The sequence below is a fragment of the Portunus trituberculatus genome, chromosome 21 (genome assembly GCF_017591435.1).
Source record: "Portunus trituberculatus isolate SZX2019 chromosome 21, ASM1759143v1, whole genome shotgun sequence".
NCBI classification, from domain to species: Eukaryota; Metazoa; Arthropoda; class Malacostraca; order Decapoda; family Portunidae; genus Portunus; species Portunus trituberculatus.
The window spans coordinates 12,174,465-12,199,533 of record NC_059275.1 but is presented as its reverse complement, the minus strand read 5'-3'; the positions used below and the strand labels follow the sequence as shown (position 1 = coordinate 12,199,533).

At 40.5% G+C, this 25,069-nt stretch overlaps 2 protein-coding genes across 4 annotated transcripts in view; both read left to right on the top strand.

Moving 5' to 3' along the window:
* Nucleotides 1-10,433, top strand: part of LOC123507234 (probable glutamate receptor) — a 21,390-nt gene extending 10,957 nt beyond the window's left edge. Inside the window, exons 4-10 of one of the 2 annotated variants that reach the window (XM_045259973.1) lie at nucleotides 1,396-1,590; nucleotides 4,355-4,513; nucleotides 5,196-5,367; nucleotides 6,393-6,607; nucleotides 7,151-7,276; nucleotides 9,431-9,579; nucleotides 10,150-10,433. In XM_045259973.1, the coding sequence (XP_045115908.1) occupies nucleotides 1,396-1,590; nucleotides 4,355-4,513; nucleotides 5,196-5,367; nucleotides 6,393-6,607; nucleotides 7,151-7,276; nucleotides 9,431-9,579; nucleotides 10,150-10,375 (1,242 nt within the window). In that variant the 3' untranslated portion in view covers nucleotides 10,376-10,433. The remainder of the gene's footprint in view (nucleotides 1-1,395; nucleotides 1,591-4,354; nucleotides 4,514-5,195; nucleotides 5,368-6,392; nucleotides 6,608-7,150; nucleotides 7,277-9,430; nucleotides 9,580-10,149) is intronic. The other variant, XM_045259974.1, reaches the window with a different exon arrangement.
* A 392-nt stretch (nucleotides 10,434-10,825) lies between these two features.
* On the top strand, nucleotides 10,826-24,559 carry LOC123507233 (PPP2R1A-PPP2R2A-interacting phosphatase regulator 1-like). Of its 2 annotated transcripts, none has more exons than XM_045259972.1 (6): nucleotides 10,826-10,944; nucleotides 17,369-17,598; nucleotides 18,174-18,255; nucleotides 18,644-18,805; nucleotides 19,336-19,820; nucleotides 20,523-24,559. In XM_045259972.1, exons 2-6 carry the CDS (start codon nucleotides 17,405-17,407, stop codon nucleotides 21,100-21,102), a joined length of 1,503 nt encoding a protein of 500 aa, XP_045115907.1. In that variant the 5' UTR covers nucleotides 10,826-10,944; nucleotides 17,369-17,404; the 3' UTR covers nucleotides 21,103-24,559. The 2 variants fall into 2 exon arrangements, with proteins under 2 accessions (XP_045115907.1, XP_045115906.1); XM_045259971.1 differs by having other exon boundaries at nucleotides 20,520-24,559.
* Nucleotides 24,560-25,069: the final 510 nt, after the last annotated feature.

Below are 25,069 nucleotides of genomic sequence, written 5' to 3'. Positions count from 1 at the left end.
TTCTTCCTTGTCTTTTCTTCTTTCTATCTTTCTTCTTTCTTTCTTGTTCCATAGAAACAGTTCCATTATCTTACCATCGTGTTTCTTCCTTTCCATTTACTTGTTTTCTTTCTTCTTATCTCTCTTTATCTCCCGCCTTTCATCTTTTCTTCCTTTCTTTATTTCTTTTTACTCTTCATAACATAAATAGTTTCGTTATCATCATGTCTCTTTCTTCTCCTTTTTCTTCCTTTCCTTTCCTTACCACTCGTTACCTCTCGTGTTTCCCATTATCGTCCTTACCCTTTTCTCTTTCCTTCGTTATTTCTTTCTCTTTTTCCTTCTTCCTTTTCTTCATTATTTCTTTATTTTATCTTTCTTTTTTTTATAGTTGTGTTTCATGCAGTCTAGTTCTTTTAAGTTCTTTTTTTTTCTTTCTTTCTTAATTTCTTCTTCTTTTCCTTCTTTTATTGTTTATTTTTAATTTCTTTCTTATTTTCACCGCTGTAGGGAAGATTTTAAGTTACCAAACCTCCTCCTCCTCCTCCTCCTCCTCCTCCTCCTCTTCATATCACTATTACCACAACCACCACCTATCACCACCACATCTCTCCTACCATTCCCTACACTACCCACACTTCTCTCCTCCACTTCTTCCTCCTCCTCCTCCTCCTCCTCCTCCTCCTCCTCCTCCTCCTCTCCTTCCTTATCACCCCTCCTACTTCCTTACAACCTTTTTTTTACCCGTTTTTCCCTCACTTTCTCTCTAGTCCCTTCTTCCTCTCACTTTCTCACTCCCTCCCTACTCACAACAACACAGGGACGACGTATAAACAAGCTAATCATGTTTGTGTCTGACTAAACAAACAATTGAAAGAGTGTGTGGAGCCAACGCCATCTGTGGACCGCTTTCTCAAACATTTCACCGCCCTCTCTTCATTACTTGCATTGTCGACGTTCATGTTTTTTGTTTTGTTTTTCATTTCAAAAGTGTTTTCAAGATTTCAGTGGTGGTTTAACAGGTTCTTAGGAAATTATTATGGTTTTTAAGAGTTTTGCAAGGTTCTGGGGATGGTTTTATAAAGTCACATGGAAATTATCAGTGTTTTTTATAGATTTCAAGGTTTCAGTGATAGTCAAACACGATGAAGGGAAGATCAATGGGAGATTTCATTTTTTAACGTTTCTACTATTGATATATCCTCTCCTCCCCTCCTCCTTTTCTTTTCTTTCTCCTCCTCCTCCTCCTCCTCCTCCTCCTCCTCCTCCTCCTCCTCCTCCTCCTCCTCTTCTTCTTCTTCTTCTTCTTCTTCTTTTAAGCCTCCTCCTCCTCCTATTACCATAACCACCACCCAACTATTACCACCACATATCCTGTCCTACCATCCCGTACCACCTCCCGCACTCCTTCCGCAGCGGCTGCCGTACGTGTCCTTGCAGCTGGACGGGCGGAGGGTCTTAGGCTCCTCTGGGATCTTGATAGAGTTGCTGCACAGCCTGACGCGTCTCTACAACTTCTCCTACACCATGAAACTACCTGACGATGACCAGTGGGGCTCCATTAACTCAGAGGGAAGATGGAACGGCATGGTGGGAGAAGTGCATCGCTATGTGAGTGTTCGGGGTGTTTGGGAAGGGTGGAGTGGGGGTGGTAATAGTGGTAGTAGTAGTAGTAGTAGTAGTAGTAGTAGTAGTAGTAGTAGTAGTAGTAGTAGAGGAAAATGAACAAAAAGGAGGAGAGAGAGAGGAGGCGGAGGAAGAGAAGGAACAGGAAGAAGAGGAGGAGGTATAGAAAAGAAGGCGAAGAGGATGAGGAAGAGGAAGAGAAGGAGAGAGAGAAGGAAAAGAAAAGGAAAAGGAAAAGAAAGAAGAAAAAAAAGGGAAGTAGTAATAGTAGTGGTTGTAGTAGTAGTAGTAGTAGTAGTAGTAGTAGTAGTAGTAGTAGTAGTAGTAGTCATTTTTCCCTTTTTCTCTTTCCTACTTCTCTTCATTTTTCATTCATTAACTCTTCTTAATTTCCCATTTCTTCCTTTCATCTATTCTTCCTTCCTCTCTTTCTTTTTCTTCATTCATTCATTCATCTATTCACCAAATCATCCATTTCTTACACCTGGCTTTCTTACTCCTCTCCCTCCCTTCCTTCCTTTCTTCATTCATTCCTCCATTCATTCATTTCATCGTAAGCTGAGATTGGTGCACCTGGTGTTCAAATATTCTCTATAACTTAAAAATCAAAAACATTCACGCCATCTTTAATTTTCTAGTTACATACGATAATCTGATTTGTATTTCTTCCTTTTCATTTTCAACCTTAATTTCTTTCTTGTTTTTCCGTCATAAAGATAAGTAAATTCTTGGCATGTTTTTCCACACACACACACACACACACACACACACACACACACACACACACACACACACACACACACACACACACACACACACACACACACGCATATATTTATCGCCAAACTCCTCCTTCTCTTTCTCTTTCTCCTCCATTTTCTTTGTTTTATACAATTGTCTGCATCCATCTTTTTCATGTCTCCACGAATCAGGTATATTTTCCCCAGTGTCTTTTTAATAGTTTCTCCTCGAATGGGACCCCAGAGTAATATTTCACCATTAACGTTTTTCTATCACCTGATTTACTCGCTTAGATGAGAGTGGTTTGTTCTCGCGTTCTGTCTTAAAAGTGGAAAGGAAGATAAGAGAGAGAGAGAGAGAGAGAGAGAGAGAGAGAGAGAGAGAGAGAGAGAGAGATTAAGTTATGTAAGTGAGGGGAAAAGTGACAACACCAATGTCTTTTTATACTACTACTACTACTACTACTACTACTACTACTACTACTACTACTACTAACTACTAATATAATACTACTAATATACTATATACTACTACTATACTATATACTACTGCTACTGCTACTACTGCTACTACTACTACTACTACTACTACTACTGCTACTACTACTTTTAATATTACTACTTGCCATAATTCACAATACACGTTCTGTATCACTGTTCTATATCAATCATCTTTGTTTCCCTTTCTTAACATTAACATGAGTGTCAGATGTGTAAACAATAACCTCATATGTTTCCTTCGTTTATCTGTTCATCAATTTAGTTAACTGATTAGTGAGTTAGTCAGTTAGTTAGTTGATTATTTGGTTAGTTAATTAGTAAGTTAGTCTTTCATTGCATCCACCAATAAAGATTTCACATTTTCCTTTTACACATATTTAATAAACATGTAGACGTCTTTCTTTTATTATTTTTTTTCTATTCCTCTTTCCTAATACTGACTGACAGATGGCAACACTTCATTGCTTACATCACCAATCCACGTCTCATTCTCTTCATTTTTGGCTTCCGTAATCTTCTTCACTACATTGATTAATTCCTGACATGTTTGGTAATCTTCCCTCCCTGCACACAAACACGCATTCCTTATCGTACGTCACCTTTTTTTCCGTTTTTTCCCCGATATTGACAAATGCGGCCTCATGACAGGTGAAATTGGGGGCTGTACAGGTAGACATCAAGGTGAAGGAGTGAGTAATTACCTCCATCAGGGTGAAAGGGAAGGTATGGCGCAGGTAAGCCTAAGGTGACGCATTGACTCATTAGGGAAATGTGGCAGGTGTATGTGTCAGGTGATGGAAGGTTAATTGGTCATCCTGCCTACCTTTTTTTTTTTTCGTATACTTGGATTCATATCACGTCAAACTGGGCCTTTTTTTGGGGGTTGGGGGGGATGGGGGTTGCCTTTGACCAGTTTCCCCTCTTACATAAATAAAAAATCTACTAATTAACCCTTTTTTACCTTAAGATTTGTGTACGATTAGACATTTTATTGACATTAGGAAGGGTCTATGAAGGTCAGAGGATTAATAACCACAGTCTTCACTATTTTAATCCCCACACAAGTTTTTGAATCTGCATGAAATCACCAAAAAGTAAGTAGAATGAATATAAAAACGCGTCATGGTACTGAGGGGAGTTCATTTCTTTGTTGTTGTTGTTTTTTTTATTCACCTATACCTTTATGTTTATATTTGTTTGTTTTTATTGATTAGTTTAATTTTTTTTCGTTTCGGTAAGTTGTTTATATTTGCACTTATCACCTACTGCTCACATTTAAACACCATCACAAATAAAACATAAAGAACCTCAATACAAAACGAAAACTTCCCATAATCCTCTCCGCGTTGTATTTCCCTCACCAGCATTATAATATCTCCCCAACGTCAACGGACCAAACAAAGAGCATTAAAACTCCCATACAATCCTGCCTTTTCTAACCAGCCAGTCAAAAATAGAAGTAGATTAACAAACCCGAACAGTCATATGCATCCTTCCACCTTCGCCAGGAGATGGACATGGCGTTGGGTCCCACGTCCATCACAGAGGAGCGGGAAAAGGCCATTGACTTCACCACGCCCTTTGACTTTGAGCCGTGGGACATCATGATTCCTGCTGCCGGGGAGAACGTCGACTTGGCAACCTTTCTCATGCCCTTCAATGATCTGGTAGGTGGGAGAAGAGGTGCGAGATGCGATACAGAAATGAACGGAGGCAAATAGGTTGATGAAGGACGTGCGTGAGTGAATGAGGGAGACGAAAGAATGGGGTTGATGAATAGTAGAAGCGAGTAGATTGATGGAGAGGTGCAAAAATTAATGGAGAAGTCGAGTGAATGAAAAGATAAGGGGGATGAATGAAGGAGGTTGATAAATGAATGGTAGAAGCTGGTAGATTGGTAATATTTGTTTACGAGATTGAAAGGAGAAGTCGAGTAAATGAAAGGATAAGGGGGATGAATGAAGGAGGTGAACAGATCGATAAATGAGGTTAATAAATGAGCGGAAGAAACGAGTATGTGAATAGAGGTCACGAATAATTAAACGAAACAGACGAATGAATGAAGAACGGAGGTAATTGGATAAAAAGAATTATGAGTTGAGGATGGAAATTAATAAATGAAGAGAAACAAATGAAAGAATGAAGGAACGAATGGCACTTTATCCTTGTAAAACTTAAAAAACAATAACTAGATAAATGCTACTTGACGTCTTTTCTTTACAAATATTCTTTCTTTTCGTCTTGTTTTTCCCCTTTAGAGAGAAAGAGAGAGAAAAAAGACAACACATCTCTACTCTTTCATATCCCAACAAAACTGAAGCAACAATCCCGTCACCCTCCCTCTTCCAGGTGTGGGTGGGGCTACTAGTGTCGTGGGCGCTGGTAGGGGCGTTGACTGTCCTCCTATCCCACCCCCTCAGTGGATACCCGAGGGCCAGCACCTATCCGTATCGCCACACCCCCCGCCCTGTCTCCCTCCTCCGCTCCCTCCTCGACACCCTCGGCTCCCTCACCTCCCAGAGTAAGTAGCTCTTATTCAATACCTGACGAAGTAAACGACGAAGAGGTGTTTGTGTTATGTATAGAGGTAGGTAAATAGATAAGCAGGAAAGCAAGCAGGTAGATACGTATATAGATAGTTAGGTAGAAAGTCAAATGCATAGATAGATAGATAGATAGATAGATAGATAGATAGAAATACAGATAAGAAGATAGATATTTATGTATATAGATAGATAGATAGATAGATATGAGTAGTAGTAGTAGCAGCAACAGCAGCAGCAGCAGCAGCAGCAGTAGTAGTAGTAGTAGTAATAGTAGTAGTAGTATATACTCTGTTCACGAACGTTAGAAGCACAAGTAACCTCCATCGCGGAGAAGCTTGGCGGGCCGTAATGATCTATCCGCAATGGATGGCAGTGTCCCAACGTGTGGCGGAGAGCATGACATTGTTTTGGTGACGATAAACACTGCCGGACACTGACTCTTCTAATATAGACCGTGGCCCTCGAGTCCTTCACCCAAGCCGAATGCTTCCTCCATTTTCTCTCTCTCTCTGGTTCCTAAACCAAGTATATGGTGGTAGTAGTAGTAGTAGTAGTAGTAGTAGTAGTAGTAGTAGTAGTAGTAGTAGTAGTAGTAGTAGTAGTAGTAGTAGTAATAGTAGTAGTAGTAGTAGTAGTAGTAGCAGCAGCAGCATCAGTAGTAGTAGTAGTAGCAGCAGGCAGCAGCAGCAGCAGCAGCAGCAGCAGCAGCAGTAGCAGCAGTAGTAGTAGTAGCAGCAGTAGTAGTAGTAGCAGCAGTAGTAGTAGTAGTAGTAGTAGTAGTAGCAGTAGTAGTAGTAGTAGCAGTAGTAGTAGAGAGAAGGAAGGAGGGAAGAGAAAGATTTAGGAGTAAGAACATCGTTATTACTACTTCTACTACTACTAGTACTACTACTACTACTACTACTACTACTACTACTACTACTACTACTACTACTATTACTAATACTAATACTTATACTAATACTACTTACACTACCACCACCACCACCACTACCGGCAGGCGTGAAGCAGCCGCAGACGGAGGCAACACGGATGCTGGCGGCGTGGTGGTGGGTGTTCAGCGTCATCACCATCGCCTCCTACAGCAGCAAGTTGATTTCCTCCATCACCGTGCGCTTCAGCAGCCCCGCCATCACATCCATGCTGCAGATGGTGGAGACGCGCCCCATGCTGTGGACCTACCAAGCCAATAGTGCAATGGAGGAGCTCTTTAAGGTGTGTGTGTGTGTGTGTGTGTGTGTGTGTTGGTTTGTGTTAATCTGGCAACCATCTCTAACGTCACGATTTTCTCTTTTTTTCACTCTAACTATAACCTTTTCTTCCAGCAATAACTTCTATTTAATCTTATTTTCTTTATTTTTACTCTCTTTTAACTCTCTTCTCTCACCAACGCCTAACTTCTTTTCCTTCTCTGTTACTTCCATTATGAGGTTGTCACAGCAGACCATCTTTCTTTCTCTCTTCTGCATCTTCTTTAGTCACACCCATCACTTGCATGTATTCTTTCATTGCATTCATGAATATCCTCTTAAGTGTTCCTCTCCTCTTCGTGCCGGGTGAGTCCATCTCCAGCATCCTCTTTCCCACATTATGCTTTATGTTTTACCTCTCTCAAGTTGTCCTCAAACCGAGGTTTTATGTAAGTTGTCCCTCTGATGTGCTCGTTCTTTATTTTGCCTCATCTCGTCACTCCAACAGCTTCTAATTGCTCCTGCTTTCTCTTTCTCCCTGGTTGTGTATCGCTCGTCGGCCCATCAGTACTCAGAGCCCAACAGTATGTTCGGTAAGGTAGGAGGCCTGCACCTCGAGAGGGATGGCCTGCTGGTGTTCTCCTTCAAGGGCGGCGTGCAGGCAGTGCTGCAAGATGGTCTAGCATACATCGAGGTAAAAGATAGATAAATATAGAGAGAGAGAGAGAGAGAGAGAGAGAGAGAGAGAGAGAGAGAGAGGTGGGGGGGAGGGAAAGAACTGGAAATATCGTGTGGACGGATCCTGCATGCTGCAGCATTATGTGTCCCTATAAGGTCAGGAGCAGGTGACACAGAGTGCGTTCCAGTCAACGTTTTGGGTGTGATAGCACACCACGAGTCGCCACAGACCCAATATAACAGTGGTCATAACCAGCGGTAACTCAGTTCCCCTGGAGAAAAAAACTGCAAAACCGGGCAGGAAATAAACTCAACTCCCTATACACCTGCATTTTCCCCTCAGATCCTCCAAACTCTCTAAATGTCTGAACAATAGTGATAAGAATGTGAATCAGAAAAAGAAAAAGGAAAAGGAGAAAAGAATATGAATAAAAAAGAGGAGAAGAAAAAAAGGAAGAAAGACAATCAGAAAGAGGAGAAATTTGATCACTGATAACTTTATTTTTTCTTCCAAGTAGACGCGACGAAGAAGAAGGAGTAGGAGAATTAAAAATGTGAATCCGGAGGAGGAGGATATGAAGGAGAAAGAATTACAGTACAAACATTTATTTCATAATATCACTTATATACCAATAGTATTTCACATTACATAGTACATCGGTGCAACATATGCATTTCTTAATTCCTTTAATTTTACGTTTTACATTACATAGGTACGTGTACATCACTGCAATATATATTTTTTTTCACACTTTACATATTCTACAATACATAAATCATCATTGTAATACATACATTTGTAAATCATTTAACATATTCTTTTACATTTAATTTTCCCTCAAGAAAATCATGCACAGAGGAGGAGGAGGGTGAAGGGTGATAATGTTTCCCTTGCAGTGTTTGGACCTGTCAACCGCTGGGTGCTTCCTATAATGATTAGAAGAAATGATCAAGTTACTTATTATGTAACTTGATCATTTATTCTAATCTTTATCTGGCGCCGCGCAGGAACTCAAACTTGCAGGTTGGAGTTAAGACTTGTTTCCACCAATCAGCTTCCACTTGCCGCTCTGCCTCTCTTCCCGGCATGTCCTTACTGGTCACGCGGATTAAGGCGCCGCATTCTGCCACGTTGGTGGTAGATTGCGGGGCATCGATTCGAACCCCACTAATTACATCTAGCAGCTATATGGCCTTTGTTGCCTAGCAGCAGGACAAATTACTTCATTAGAGGGGGCTCCCTTGTGATGACTTAATTTGAGGATTATTTAATCCTTTTCAATCTTCCCGGCATCTTCACTATTGTTTACCTCTGTGTAAAGGAACGGTGCCTTTTCTGATGCACATGAACACTACACGTAGTTATAGGACAGTGACGACTGACGAACTGAGTAGTTAATTAACTTGCTGATCGCTTTACGTTCAGTGAAGAGACGCACATACACACATTCATGCATTCACTACAAAGCACAACATGGAATGATCGCACGCCAGACAAGTATCCATCACACACACACACACACACACACACACACACACACAGACCAATTGTCCTCCTCGGGTATACTCGCACTATAAAGAAAGCAAAGTTTCACCATTCACGTGAAGAAAATATCTCGATATTTGTTTATCAGCATTACAAAAGTTGAAGAGATAAAAGTCAATAATAATTTCTGACAGATATAAAAAAAAATTTACGTATAAAAGGCCAAATGAAATAGATATAGGCAAAAAATAAGTAAATAAAAGATTAAAGAGTTAAAATTACATCAGAGTGTGAATGCTCTCTCTCTCTCTCTCTCTCTCTCTCTCTCTCTCTCTCTCTCAAAGGCACATTCCCGTGCTTCCCTCAAGGTGTCCACATCAATATTCAGTAAAACTCTTCTCTTTCCAGACTAAGAGAGAGTGAAGGAAAGCCAGAAATAACCACGAAAATATATAAATAGCCTCCAATTACCTCAAATATGGAGATGGTTATATTCTTGCTCCGACAGCTTATCATGATGACATCGGAACCACCTTCCCTTCCCCTCCTTCTTGTCACTAGATCCGTGAAAACACCATAAAGCCCATCGATGACTCCAATATAGAGCCTTTTGAAAGTGGTGGAGGTGCAAGGCAGAAGACATAATACTGACCGTACTAATATCAGAGTCGTGATTACTCTCAGGACGCTTCGCTATTGGAGATGGCGATCGCGAGTGACTTGGCCATCCACGGGTCCTGCCGCATGAGTCTAGTGAACGACCACTTCTTCTCCACTCGCTTCGGTATGATCCTGCAGAGAGGCTCCCCCTACCGTGACGCCTTCAGCCTGGAGTGAGTACCAGAGAGAGAGAGAGAGAGAGAGAGAGAGAGAATAGATATAAACAACCAAATTATATAGTCAGACAGGCAGATGGATGGATAAATAGATAGGTATATAGATAGATAGATAGATAGATAGATAGATAGATTGATTGATAGATGGATAGATGATAGATAAATAGATAACCAAACAGATAAGTAGTAGTAGTAGTAGTAGTAGTGATGGTGGTGGTGGTGGTGGTGATAATAGTAGTAGTAGCCATAGTAGAAGTAGTAGTAGAAGTAGTAGTAGTAGTAGTAGTAGTAGTAGTAGTAGTAGTAGTAGTAGTAGTGGTGGTGGTAGTGGTGGTGGTGGTAATAGTAGTAGTAATAGTAGTAGAAGTAGTACGTACGTACGTACGTGACACCATCACCAGTAACAGCAGTAATAATAGTACAACAACAACAACAACAATACCTACTACTACTACTACTACTACTACAATAATAATAATAATAATAATAATAATAATAATAATAATAATAATAATAATACCTATCAACACACATTTCTAACCTCCCATCTCTTCCCTGCGTTCAAAGGATCCTGCAGTTCATAGACACGGGACTGATGAACGCCTGGAAGAAGCGTTTTTGGCCCGTGGCGAGTCGCTGCGTAAGTGGAACAAAAAAGCAACCAGTCCGTGCCCTCAACCTGCTGGACGCTGCTGGTACCCTCCTCCTATTGCTCGGGGGCGCTCTCCTCGCCTCCACCCTACTGTTGGGGGAAATCCTGCTTGGGAGGATAATTAGCAGTAACCAGGATTAAAGCAGAAGTTCTATAAGACGTGGGATTTTTACTTAAAGAAATAAAACTATTCGCATTACTTCCTTTTAACTTTCCTGGCTAGTTGTATAAATCAAATTAATATGTAGGATCTATAATTTCTTATGTTTTAGTTGATATGAGCAAGGAATAACAGGACAAGTCGTGGATAAAGTGCATTGCAGCATAGAGGGGATGCATTTGTACGGCAACAGTCCTTCCAAAAGCGCGGGAACCATTCATGCCCAATAGCAACTTGAAAATATTCCCTCCATTTCCACCAAGCTTTTTATTAGACACACACACACTTCATAAACTGCACTACCAAAAGAAAATATCCATCCTAAACAAACATATACTATTTGTGAGAGACGAAATATTATAATGCAAATAGGACGTAATAGTAAGCCCGTACAGTGCGCGGCGACGTTAGTGAAGGTTTTCCTCTTAAAACTGAGTTCTGATTGGCTGGTGCCCCGCCTGTCCACCAATCAGCGGGCTTATTTCGTTCTCGGAATGGCTCTTAGACGAAAACATTGGACGTCAATAATGGTGTAGTCGTCAAGAAATGGGTAAATATGCTCTTATATCCCCACCTAGACGTTATGTAGGACCACGCACCCATAGATTTGGTTAAAGGGAAGGCTTGGCAAGGGAGTTTGGTCAAGAATTAATTGGATTTACAGTATAATTTAGTGTGTTTAGTAGCGGCCACCTCCCTCTGCTTCTCTACCTTACTGATTGCTCACCTTAGTGATAGAACAAGAGGACTGGAAGCAAGAGAAACAGAGGTTAGGAAGTGAGGGTAGAAGGTGTCAGGGATGAAGAGGAGTGGGGTCTGGGTAGGAATGACAGCCAGATGGTATAGTAATGCCCTTCCTGTACTGTTACCATGCCGTACCTGCGCTCCTCGCCTCACCTTGTGTGTAGTCGCGTCTCATTCTCGTTCCGTATGTTACTTTTTCTTCCCTGTGTTGTGGTCTGCGAGTAGCATGTTATGTCAGGCAGATGTTCACACTTTGGTTTGTTCACTCTACCGTCCCGCGTGGTATTATTTTTACGTCGTTCTTCCCCACTGCTCCTGTAGCTCTTGTTGCTGTGGTGGTTCTCTCGCTGTGCAGGGGCAAAGGGATTGGTGTGGCATTAACCCGTTGCCCTACAGTGCCGCCTTTAGGTCCCATATGGAGGAGTCCCTGCTTGCTTGGGGGGGGGGAGGTTATTTTGACATGAAAGCAAGAGAGGTCAGGAAAGACGACTCAATAATGCGACATGATTTTTTTTTTTTTTTTTTTTTCATGATTAAGTCTTAGTCATCTAAACATCCTTTCATCTTTCCCTACATTGTGTTTCATTTAGATGTATTGTAGACTTAGTAACTGTCCTTATCCTTTGTATTTCATCCCTTTTTTTTCATCCAGATTTTGATAATGGCAGTCTCTGTTGGATCCTGTGACATAAATGTTTCAAAATTAAAACTTATTATAACCTGTCCATTGAGTCTCATAATTCAAGTGACTAAATAGTTTTACTTTGACATCAGATATTATGAATCAGGGAGAGGAGTGTGAATTGAGGGGGATGGGGGTGGGTGAAACACCCCTTTGAATGCTCATACAGACTGTGATGTATGCTGTTAACATAGAATTATAGAAATGTAGAATATTGAAGCAGGAGGAGATAGTAGACATGTGCCATAATTACTCCAAGCGAGATCTGAAGCTCTGGATCAATAGTGTTGTGAAGTTGTGAACTTATCAGGGACTTGTATATATGACCTCCATGAATGTTTCCCTTTGAGTCTCACAACACTTAGGGGCAGTCATACTCTGCCTTCTGAAGATAGCTCTCTTCTTTCACATAACTTTACATGCACTTCACACACACACACACACACACACACACACACACACACACACACACACACACACACACACACACACACACACACACACACACACACACACACACACACACACTGCATATGAAGAAAATTGTGAAGAAGGTGGAAAGGGTACAGAGCCTGGCAACAAGAATGGTACCAGGACTTAGGGAGTTAGACTATGAGGAAAGACTGAGGAAACTGGGGCTGACCACATTAGAAGAGAGAAGAACAAGAGGAGACATGATAACTATGTATAAATTGGTGAACAAGATTGACATATTGGACAGAGAATTGATAAAGGTGGCCACAAGTAATTATCTCTGAGGACATGGAAAAAAAACTAATAAAAGACATCTGTCTAAATGACATGAGAAAGTGCAGTTTCCCGCATCATAGTATTGATAAGTGGAATAAACTGAGCAGTGATGTCGTTGATGCAGTGTGTGTCAATCAGATGAAAGAGAGATATGACAGGAGTGGACAAGGAGACAGGACACAGAGAGCTTAGCTCGGGCCCTGTAATACCCAAATAGGTAAATACACACACACACACACCACACACACACACACACACACACACACACACACACACACACACACACACACACACACACACACACACACACACACACCACTCAAAATTCAAAATTTTATAGTGACTTGTATAACAGCCTTGGGATCTGACTGTGTAGGAGACCATAAATGTCCTCCTCCTGGTATTGGCCTTAAGTGTCTTGACATCTCATCAACGTTTTCTTCATTGACTTCTGCAACATTCACAGCTTTAGATTTAATTTTAATTTTGTTGAGCAGTGTCTCCTGTACTAAACTTTGTCCTCTTTTCCTCACCAAAATGCAGGGTTTCGAGGCAACTGACCGTCATCCTCTCTCTCTCTCTCTCTCTCTCTCTCTCTCTCTCTCTCTCTCTCTCTCTCTCTCTCTCTCTCTCTCTCTCTCTCTCTCTCTCTCTCTCTCTCTCTCTCTCTCTCTCTCTCTCTCTCTCTCTCTCTCTCTCTCTCTCTCTCCCCACCCCCCTGGAGCCCACTTTCTTAATCCTCATTTCCAATCCAAATATGAATGTTGTGTCTATGTGCATGACAACCTAACTTGCTGTCTTGCCCACACTCTTGAATCTTTTGAATTTTCCTCAGCCTGGTTACTAGTGGAGAATCACTCAACCTAAATTTGTCTTTGCTGTATATCTCTCACTTAACTCTTCTGACTATAGTGCTGTATATCTCTCACTTAACTCTTCTGACTATAAGAAATTGTTTGACTGTTTTTAACTTACAAAGTAGAGCTGATCATGACTCTTCTTATGCAGTGATTCCATTCCTGGAAACTTCAATGTTCAAAACCAATATTGGCTTTCTTCTTCCTTCACATCCTGGTGAACTAGCTCTTAATGTTTTATCCTCTATGATCTAAAGCAACTGGTGTAACACCCTATTCATATTCCTGACCGTCTTGAAGATGCACCCTTGATTTTTTCTGTACCTACCTAAAATCCTTCTGCTTATGATGTTACCTTATCTTCTCCATTGGGTTCCTCTAATCATTTCTGTTTCTTGTCCTATCACTACAATTCCTCCTCAGGAGTCCCCAAAGCAGAGGTGCCTTTGATGTTTTAATTCTGCTCTGTTCTGACCTGAGAAAGTATTACTCTGATTTTTCTTGGAATAAAGTAACTACTACTTCCATGTCAGAGACCCATATATGTGTGGTGAGCACATAGCAGAAGTGATGGGGTTTGGCATGGAGTCATACATTCCTCACTCTTTCTCTTGATCAACAGATTCTATTCTTCTCTTTGTAACTTCATTTCAAGTTTTCTTTTAAGAGAGGTTTCAAGACACTTATTCTTTTATGCATTTATCATTTTCAGTTTCTTTTTGTGAGACTGGTACTTCAATGGTTCTTTTGTCTATTTTACATTGAAAAAATAAGTGTTTAGGTCTGTAGCTTTGTCAGTGGTGCCTGGCAAATTACTGTTGCCTGGTTACTTGGTTTTCTTTGGAAACTTTCTTTTCAGCCTTTATTTTAATAAGTAAAGATTACCTGGGAATGATTTATTTACCTAGTTGTATATTACAGGGTTCAAGCAGACCTCATAATGTCCTATTTCTATATCTCTATTTATCTCATTTTTCTTTGAATGTGTGTGGTTGCTGTAATGACCTCCTTACTCAAGCCATTCCAAACATCCAAACATCCATAGTTTTATGTAGAAAATTATACTTCTTCTTCATGTCCTGATCTACTTTTAAGTGTTCTCTCGTCCATCTATTTCTGTCCCCTTTCAGCAACACCAGGTCATACCTGTCTATCTGCTCAATGCAGTTAACTATTGTGTGTGTATTTACCTATTTGTGTATTACAGGGCCCGAGCTAAGCTCTCTGTGTCCTGTCTCCTTGTCCATTCCTGTCATGTCTCTCTTTCATCTGATTGACACACACCGCGTCAACGACATGACTGCTCAGTTTATTCCACTTATCAATGCTACGATGCGGGAAACTGTATTTTCTCACGTCATTTAGACAGATGTCCTTTATTAGCTTTTTTTCATGTCCTCGGAGATAATTACTTGTGGTCACCTTTATCAACTCTCTATCCAGTATGTCAATCTTGTTCACCAATTTATACATAGTTATCATGTCTCCTCTTGTTCTTCTCTCTTCTAATGTGGTCAGCCCCAGCTTCCTCAGTCTTTCCTCATAGTCTAACTCCCTGAGTCCTGGTACCATCCTTGTTGCCAGCCTTTGTACCCTTTCTACCTTCTTCACATTTTTCTTCATATGCAGTGACCAGACACATGCTGCATATTCTAGCTGGGGTCTTATTAAGGTACATAATATCTTCTTCATCATTCCTTCATCTAGGTAGTGGAATGCAAGGCCAATATTTTGAAGCATGTTGTATGTTTTCCAAAAAATCTTGTTAATGTGTTTCTCCGGTGACAAAGTGTTTTGCACGGTTACTCCTAAGTCTTTCTCCTCATTGGTCTCTTTAATTTTCTCATCACCCAGTCTGTAATCCCAGTTTGGTCTGTATCTACTTCTTCCCATTTTCATAACATGGGTCTTGTCTATATTAAATTCCATCTGCCACTCTTTACTCCACTCATATATTTTATCAAGATCTTCCTGTAACTTGTTACAATCTTCCACATTCTTTACTCTCCTCATAATTTTAGTATCGTCCGCAAACATGTTCATATAACTGTCAATTCCTACTGGCATATCATTAACATAAATCAAAAACATGATGGGACCCAGCACTGACCCTTGTGGAACTCCACTGGTTACCTTCTTCCACTCGGACTTCTTTCCTCTCACCACTGTTCTCATTTCTCTTCCCATTAAGTAATTTTCCATCCATTTTGCTAGTTTATCATTTACTCCTCCAGTCATCTTTAGTTTCCACATCAGTCTATTGTGTGGTACTTTATCAAAGGCCTTTCTCAAGTCCAGGTGTGTGTGTGTGTGTGTGTGTGTGTGTGTGTGTGTGTGTGTGTGTGTGTGTGTGTGTTTATTTACCTAATTGTATATTACAGGGTTTAAGCGGGGCTCATAGTGACCTCTCTTCATATCTAATTTTATCTAACTTTTCCTTAAATAAGCACACTTTCTGCTGTTACAATCTGTTCACTCATTCCGTTCCATATGTCTACCGTCCTATGTGGAAAACAAAAAAATTTTGATGTTCCTCAAACATTGGCTTTCCATGATCTTCTTTGAGTGTCCTCTTGTTTGTCTATCTCCATCTTCAATTAGTGATACCATGTCTTGTCTGTCTATCCTTTTCATACGGTTCACTATCTTATACATCATTATTAAATCTCCTCTTTCCTGTCTATCCTTCAAAGTTGGTAGTTCTATTTCCATCAATCTGTCTTCATAGGGAAGGTATTTTATTTCTGGCACCATCTTTGTAGCAGTCCTTTTGATTCTTTCTAGTTTTCTGATATCCCTCTGCATGTGTGGTGACTGCACCACTGCTGCATATTCAAGACTGGGTCTTATCATAGTGGTTATGATCTTTTTCATCATACTCTTATCTATGTCGTTAAATGCCTCCATGATATTTGTTAATGTCTTGTATGTTGAAGCAAATAACCTATTTATGTGTCTCTCTGGGGACAGGGTGTCATGTATAACCATTCCCAGGTCTTTCTCTTTATCTTTATTGTAATCTCTTCTCCCATTTTGTATTCCATGTAGATCTTCTGTTATTGTGTGTGTGTGTGTGTGTGTGTGTTTCACTGTTTGATCTGCTGCAGTCTCTGACGAGACAGCCAGACGTTACCCTACGGAGCGAGCTCAGAGCTCATTATTTCCGATCTTCGGATAGGCCTGAGACCAGGCACACACAACACACCGGGACAACAAGGTCACAACTCCTCGATTTGCATCCCGTACCTACTCACTGCTAGGTGAACAGGGGCTACACGTGAAAGGAGACACACCCAAATATCTCCACCCGGCCTGGGAATCGAACCCCGGTCCTCTGGCTTGTGAAGCCAGCGCTCTAACCACTGAGCTACCGGTGTGTGTGTGTGTGTGTGTGTGTGTGTGTGTGTGTGTGTGTGTGTGTGTGTGTGTGTGTGTGTGTGTGCGCGCTTGCATGCATATTAATTAGGATCACTAATTAAGTTTATCAGTACGGCAGGAAGAGAGATAAAGTTATTTTCATGTTTTAAAATGTGGTTGTTATTTCTTTTACATTTTTGGGCTTCACTTGTTAATTGTAAGTTGTTTTGTAGAGTTTGCTGTTAATAGTTTTTTCTTTACACTGGCACTGCATACAAACTGTTGTATGGATAAAATGTGGTGAAGGATATTTTGTTCCAATTGAATTGTAAGTAAAGATGTATTTGAATCTTCTCCATTGCATGACTTAAGGAGTGTGACAACAAGTAATGAAGGAATCTGCCTTTACAGTGAATGATTGGCATGATATAGTTGTGGTCAAGTCTTTTTCCATATCCACAATATCTGGTATCTGTTTAACTTACTTCAACCTTAAGTTTTGTGATTTCCAGAAAACCTTACAAAATCTGATAACTGATACACTCCAAGGAAATCAGTGCACTCAATTCTCTCTTATTTTTCAGAATGTGTTTGTGAAAGGTGCAGAGAGTTTAGCCACGATGGATGTTGACGTTAGTGGAGCGAGTGTGTCAGACAGTGAGGGTTGTGGGAATGGGCCGTCTTCAGGACACATGAGTGGGCAGGGTGGGGTGGGCAGTGGAAGCAAGCTGAAGAGATCCAGCAGTGCCCCAATGATCAACCAGTTGGTGCCACAGGGGCCTGTCTCCACTCCCAACATTTCCTCCATCTCAAGGTATTGCAAGTTCAAAGTTAACAAGGTTTGCAGGATGAACTATGTGGAGTTTAAGTGACAGTTTTATTGTAGAGAAGTTATATTTTATATGATAAACACTTTAACTATAAGATAATGATAGTGTGATGCTTGTTTCCTTAGCAGTGTTACTGACCACAAATATGTAGAACTCCTAAAATGTTTGAAAAACTTAATCACTCCATATGCCTTTTAACTTTGTACTCAGAAATTAGACTAAACATTTTTATTTAAGCTTGAAAAGGAAACCTAACAGTCAGGGGATTAGCAGTGTTTAGTTTCATTTCATTATAAACTTGCATTTACACTTAAAAGATTGTAACATCTCATTGAATTCACTTCAGTTTAGTCTTAGAATATCATTGCTATATTTATTAATTTATCTCAATTTGTCATATTTTCTCTTCCATAGTCTTAAGATATCTTCTCTTCTATCTGTCATATTTCTTCTATCAGCTTCCATTAACTCAAATTAGCATCATCTTACATGTCTCAGCTTCAGTGTAATTTCTCTTAACTTACCTTAACAAACCTGAATAATTTCTCCACTCCTCTAGTCGAGAAGTGCTGAGTGAGGTGCCAGGGAGTCAACATCGAGTGCGGCGGTTCAGTGCATCCTTTGGCCCCATCTCTCCTCTGGTGAGTTGTCAGGGGCTGCACACTCACACTGGTCAGGGAGATACACCTTACAGGAAGTGACGAGTTATGTCTATATGTGCGTGTGTGTGTCTCCGTGTGTGTTGGTGAGATGTGCAACTGCTAAATTCATGTCTTTTGTAACTTAGCTCATACATACTTGGAGTATGTTAACGTATGTGTATGATGTTTGGATTCTATGAATGAATTCAAACATTTCTTTCTTTCGTTTTATCTTCCTTGTGTTCTTAGAGAGAGAGTGGTTATACTACATAATACAAAAGAAGCACTAATTTTCACACAAATTGAAATAGATCACTGGTTTCACTGCATAAGCACCACCACTACTGGAGCAGCAGCAATGTCATTACCATACACACATTCTTTGCAGTCTCCTGGCAGTACAAGGGGCAGCGGGCCACTGCGGGTGTGCCAGCTGAGGGAGGAGGAGGGTATGGATGTGGTGAACCGAGAGGCAGCACATGAGAAGACAGTCAAGTCCACTCTGCAAATCACCGACTGTCTCTCACAGTCATGGGAAGACATCACGCTGGTGTGTACAGCATTGTTGTCTCCTTAGGTCATTGCAGACTGTGTTTTCTGCTACTTTTCTCCCATAGTTAATTTGTATTGCCTTCCCTGGTTACCTCGTAGAAAATGAGTGAACTTGAAGGTAGGATAATTTCATGAGTCTTGCCAGGGTTCAAACCTCTGAGCATGAGCACATACATGGACATCAGTGTTGTTGTCACCGGTGTGCAGGATGGCCATGGTGAGGCTGAGTGGTGATTGCAACTTTATTTTTTTTTATTTATTTATTTATTTATTTACTTATTTTATTTATTTTTTTTTTTCCCCAAGAGTAGAAGCTTATCAGTTCTAAAGATGTAGGGAGATCAGTGCTTACCAATGTTTTAGATTTTTCTGCACCATCTGGATGAGATGACAGCCAGAATAGAAACATTTTTATATTCTGCAGTTATATTAGCAACACCAATTATTTTATACCAACGTTCACAAATCATACAACTATGAAGTAAATTGAGAATGACAATCAAATGACCAATGTTGTTCTTGTCTCAGACTGAGGATGTGGGTCGTCCCAAGTCCCACAGCATCAGTAGTGTCAGCCTGGCCACCAGTGCGTCAGGGCCTATCAGCGTGTCAAGCACCATCACCTCCATTGCCTCCAGTACAGTGTCGGGCAGTGCAGCTCCCGTGCACCGCGACTACGCCGACCCACTGCACCTCACCATAGTTCCCACAGTGGTTCCTCTGGGCAACAGTGCCTCACCGACACGCGGTGTTGGGCGGCAGTGCTTCTCGCCAGCCCTGCAACAGCATGTGCCCAACATCTCCTTCTGTCCCTCCCCATCCCCCACCAAACGCACCTTCACGCGCCGCAGCCTCAGCCCCATTGCCCTGCGCCCGTCTCCTCTTGGTGCAGGAATCAAGCGCAAGTATGATGTGGAAGAGCGATGTGAGCCTTTCCTGACGCCTCGTAAGCGTGCCTCCACCTGCACCCCAGACCGCTGTATTGGGGGACTCCTCATGACTCAGGCCCACAGGTGAGACTAGTCACATATGCTTTCTTGCATTCATTTTATTGTGTATACAGCCTCAGTTGTATCCCTGTAGTCCTGTCTCTGTATCTTTTCCAGTGGCTTTCAGGTGATACAGAATCCTTGCCATTATCATTCCTTCTTCTAGTTCATTCCAGTTATCACTACTTCTGTTTCATCCTGTGCCTGTGTCCCTTGCCCTCTAGTGTGAGTGTTTTGGTGATAGTGCTCATTGGTCTGTTTCTATGTGTTGTGAGATGCCAAAATTTTTTCATATCAAATTTTCAACTACCCAAGATATTGTTAATTTTTTTAAACATTAGACTTGTCAGGGTATTGCAAAACCTCTGAAATCAGTGTGGTACTTGTATTATCTTTCTCTCTCCCTTAATGATACAAGGTTTCCATTTGTACTATTGTATGCCAGCTATTGTCATATGGTCACAGCATTCAAGAAACTTCATATGTATCAGACACTCCATTTTTTGCACTACATTCAGATATCTTATAACAGAAAATGTTATAGTAAATTTTGGAAGCATTCACTCATGTCACTATTAAGAAAGTAAAGTTTCTATCTCACATTCAGTTGTGTAGTTGACAGGCTGTTGAGGGACCTTGGCCAAATACTGTCCTTATAGTAAGAGAGAGAGAGAGAAGCATGAGGACTATGCATAGTGCCTTACCAACTTTGCTTTGTGTCAGCAGTGTTGGCAGCCTGGAAAGTACGCCGAGCCCTGCAGGTCCAGGATCACTCGGAAGCGTTGGCACCCCTGACTCTGTGTGTTCCTCGGGCTCCCCAGGCCTCTCTGCCCCCCCATATTCTCCTGCATCCATTGCTGAGACAGCTGCCCCCACCCCTGACCCACCACCTCACCTGTTCAAGCCTGTGTCTCCAGCCCTGAACACAGACCAGACAGCCTCGTTCAGGAATCAGGAGCATGGGGGTCGCTATGGGGGACAGGACCCCGGTGACTGCTTCAGCAGCCATGACCACACACACCACTTCAGGGGAAGGGAATCCAGGGACCACTTTGTTGGGCAGGAGCATAATGACCACTACAGGTCACAGGAGCACAGTGGTCCCATTGTTGTCCAGGAGCACCGGGACCAGTTTGAGGCCCAGCAGCACCGCCAGGCATACGACGGGCAGGTGAAGGGTGCGGACACTAGCGACGGCAGCAGCAACGATGCCATGATCACAGAGGACGTCCCTGCCAGTGATCTCAAGAGCTACCAGGACATGGACTTGAGTGAGTCAATAACACAGTCACCGCTCAACATCTGACATCACTTCTGACTGTCACACGTCATGCTCACCGGGCGCTGCACTGCTGCTGCCACCAGCGGGAGCAGCAGCCTCGGTGCAGCTGCAGTGTGAACAGTATTGCTTGTCATTATATCCTTATATCATCTAGTGTTATCTGTGAAGATATAGAGTGCTCTATGTGATATGTAGACTTCCCCTTCATAACTAACCTGCAGAGCTGTGATGTCATGTTTTGTGTGGCGGGTGTGCACTTCAAGCATCGTGTGGTGTAATTTATGTCATGTTTGAGGATTGAATCTTGAATTCCCAGTGAACTGTCATTGTATATTTAGAATCCTGCATTTATGTGCAAAGTCCTCGAGTGTATGAGGAAATAATGATATTGGTCAGTTAAAGCTTTATGTCACATGTAATTTAAGAAGTGTTGTCTTCATTCTTCCTTTTAGACTTTCTCATAATTGTGATATTTATCATATTGATATTTCTGGGCTGACTTCTACATATCTATCCATATAATGTGCATTAGTGTTGTATAGCTAAACTACATTACTCTTTCACAAGTGTCATGGATCATGTTATTTCAACTAGTCGCAGTGTATAAAGCATTATACTTTTAAGAATGGAAAATATCAGTGTGTACAGAAGAAAGCAATGAAAATGAGAGCTTTCTCCAGTTGAAGAATATTTTTTTCAGGATTTTATTGTGCTATGGAATCTGTTACTCAAAATATAGAACATTATACAATAGATACATTATATAACTAATAGCTATACAAATAGTACATTAGGCATTCAGTGTTCCAGTTCATTAAGGACCTAAATCTGGATAGTGCATTCAGGTTGTTTTGCTGCTTTATGAAACCAGAAGCTGCCGTTCATGGTGCCCAGGAGTGTCAGGGAAGCACATTCACCTGTCCAGCACCTCACCACCACCAGCATTCTAGGCCAGCAAACACCATCAGAGACAAAGGAAGCTTGATGATGAGAGAAAACAGGATGAAGCTGAAGTATTGAATTCTCTAAGTGTTTTTATGGTTGTTTTGGAGTGAAGGCAACAGGTAAGACATAACAGATAAATTACTTCTGCTTCCCCTGTATTTCCTCTCATTGCCACATTCCATTCCCCATCAAGCTTGCCAATACCTGTAATTTTACCCCAACAAAAAATAGCCAGCATTTTTCACTTTATGGATGAGTAGCCTCAGGAAAATTTTCTTTCTGTTGTACACTTTTGAATGATATAAATGTTATCTAGGAGAGAACAAACATGCAAATTTTTACATACATGCAATTGATAATTGACATAACTAGTTATTTTATCATCATATTTCAGTTTGATGTTTAAACAGTATGAAATATTTTCCAAACCATACTTAATTTTTCATCATCAAAGGCAAATCCCTCTTTCCCTCACAGACTGCATCATGCACTGGTGCTCACATTACCCCAGTTGTTGTGTGTGTGGGTGTGTGTACGAGAGAGAGAGAGAGAGAGAGAGAGAGAGAGAGAAAACAAACACATGCATACATTCCCATATTGACGTGTGTGTGTGTGTGTGTGTGTGTGTGTGTGTGTGTGTGTGTATTTATATGCAAAAGTTTAAGTCACTCATTTGAACCTTCACAAATAGCTCAGGTAGAGCCTTCCTGCCTCTGGCAGATTCCTTTGCCAGCCTCCTCGCACAACATTTCAATACCAATGTTAACTTTTAAAATTGAGGAATGCATGTTAAAAAGAATTTATGGAAATTATGGTAATCATCTTGAATATATTGATGTCCTTCATAAAATATTTTAGAATCACCAACAGTTTTTCAACATTCGTTCAAACGATACTTTTTTTTTCCCCTTGTGTGATGGATGAAAATTTATAAATGTTAACATTAATTAATGTTCACAGAATAACTTTGTCAACGGAAATGCACCAGAGTAGAGCTAGACACCTGAATTCCTTCCTAATGAGAGTCTGTACTATGCTGGTGTTGTAATCTCAGGTGTGCATGAGACAGATCCTTTCATCCCTTTTTGTTTGGGTCACAGCAGGCTCCAGTCTCACCTACAAATTAATCATTAAACTGTTTGCACTTCTCATCTGCCCAATCCATTCTTGTAAACAGCAACATGTGAATCAGTTTGAACAATTCAGTCCATAGTAATCTTGTTGTAAACAGTGTTACAGCAACAACATGTGAATCTCATATGTGGCCTTTATCCCAGCCCTGCACCTCCCAACAAACATTTGTGTCAGCCACTGAGTGCACTGATTGCCTCCCACACCCCACCCTCCACAGAGCAATAGCAAACTTTTCTGATGAGACACTTGTCCGTATACATTTTCTTCTGTAGTACATTGTGATTTGTGTTAGTGTTACTGAGCAATTTGCCTTAGTTTACATACCAATTGTTGGTGTTTACTGTACCTCCTTTTGTTTTTACATCAGAATAGTCATTGATTTCAGTGCTATATTTTAAGAGGCATTACTCTCAAGTTAATTCTTTGTTTAGTTGATTCTATTGACTGTTGGTGTAGTGTTCAGTCCATGTTTGTTGTGTTAAGCTATTCCGTTTCTTGCACCACTGGACAATATGGTGCTGTCATGCAAACTTAAGAATCCTATAGGTGTTAACTGATGACTCTCCCATTAGTCTCATCTTCATTTGCATTACTATGTGCATTATGTACTGCCTCCCTGGCCTTATGCCATAGCATCTTATGACTTCAGCTGTCTAGCACTTCTTCCTTTTGTGATGTGGAATGAGGGAACTATCCTTTATTCCTCCACTAATCCTCTAGGTGAAATGATGACATCAATTTCCAAGAAAGTTTGCAGAAGTGTGGATCTCTGATCTTTATTATTGGTATTTAAAGGTGTGTGTGTGTGTGTACAGTAATGTTCTTCAGAAAAGAAGGGATACATGAGATCAGTACTGACCTGCAGAAAGACACCTGCTGGCAGGCTCTCACCAGACACACACAGGTCCATCAGTACCTGGTAGTCCCTCTGCCCTTTGTAGTCTGTTGTTCCTTGCTTGTTTTATAATAGTTGGTAAAGAAATTAGATGATCAACCAGTATTTTTAATTTGTTAATGTCATTTTCTGCTTAAACTTGAGAGAATGCCAAGCGTTGTTTGCATTTTAATTGTAAATTTCAGAGGCAAATGGAATGGATGTTTTTACAACAAGAGGTAAAGAATTTGCTTGAAGGAAATGTGAAATATGTGTATGTAGTGAAAACTTTATGCACTGAGATGGACTTCTGAATGACTAGTGTATATACTATATATATACATGTATAAACATATAGAGTCTTGTGCTGATATTTTCATATTAATATTACTTAAAATGATTTTGGCCATAAAGTTAGTCCAATCTAGTGATATGCCTCTGTCAATATTTTTGAGCAGTAAAGTGTGTTACTATGAATCTGTGATTCATGAAATATTCTAAAACGTGGAAATAGATCCATTGTCAGTCTGTCTTCCTTTTGTTATCCCCATAAGCTGGTGTGTTAAGGGGCATGGCACAAAGAACTCCCAGCAGCAGAATGCCCTGAGTGTCTGCTAATATTGTCGCCAAAGGGAAGTTGTGTTGTGGGTGGGATGTATATCAATTTTACATATATATATATATATATATATATATATATATATATATATATATATATATATATATATATATATATATATATATATATATATATATATATATACATGTGTACATTTATTTGTTAATTAATATTTATGTAATATATATATATATATATATATATATATATATATATATATATATATATATATATATATATATATATATATATATATATACAGATAGGTAGATAGATATACTCAGAATTGGTTTTATTTACAATTTACATTGAGGGAGGCAACTAGCCACAGGCAACAATCATTTCTTCTTTTCCTTTATTCTTCAAACACAACAATATTTCAATCCAAGTTGCTCCAGGTTGTCTGCTTCTGCCTTGCT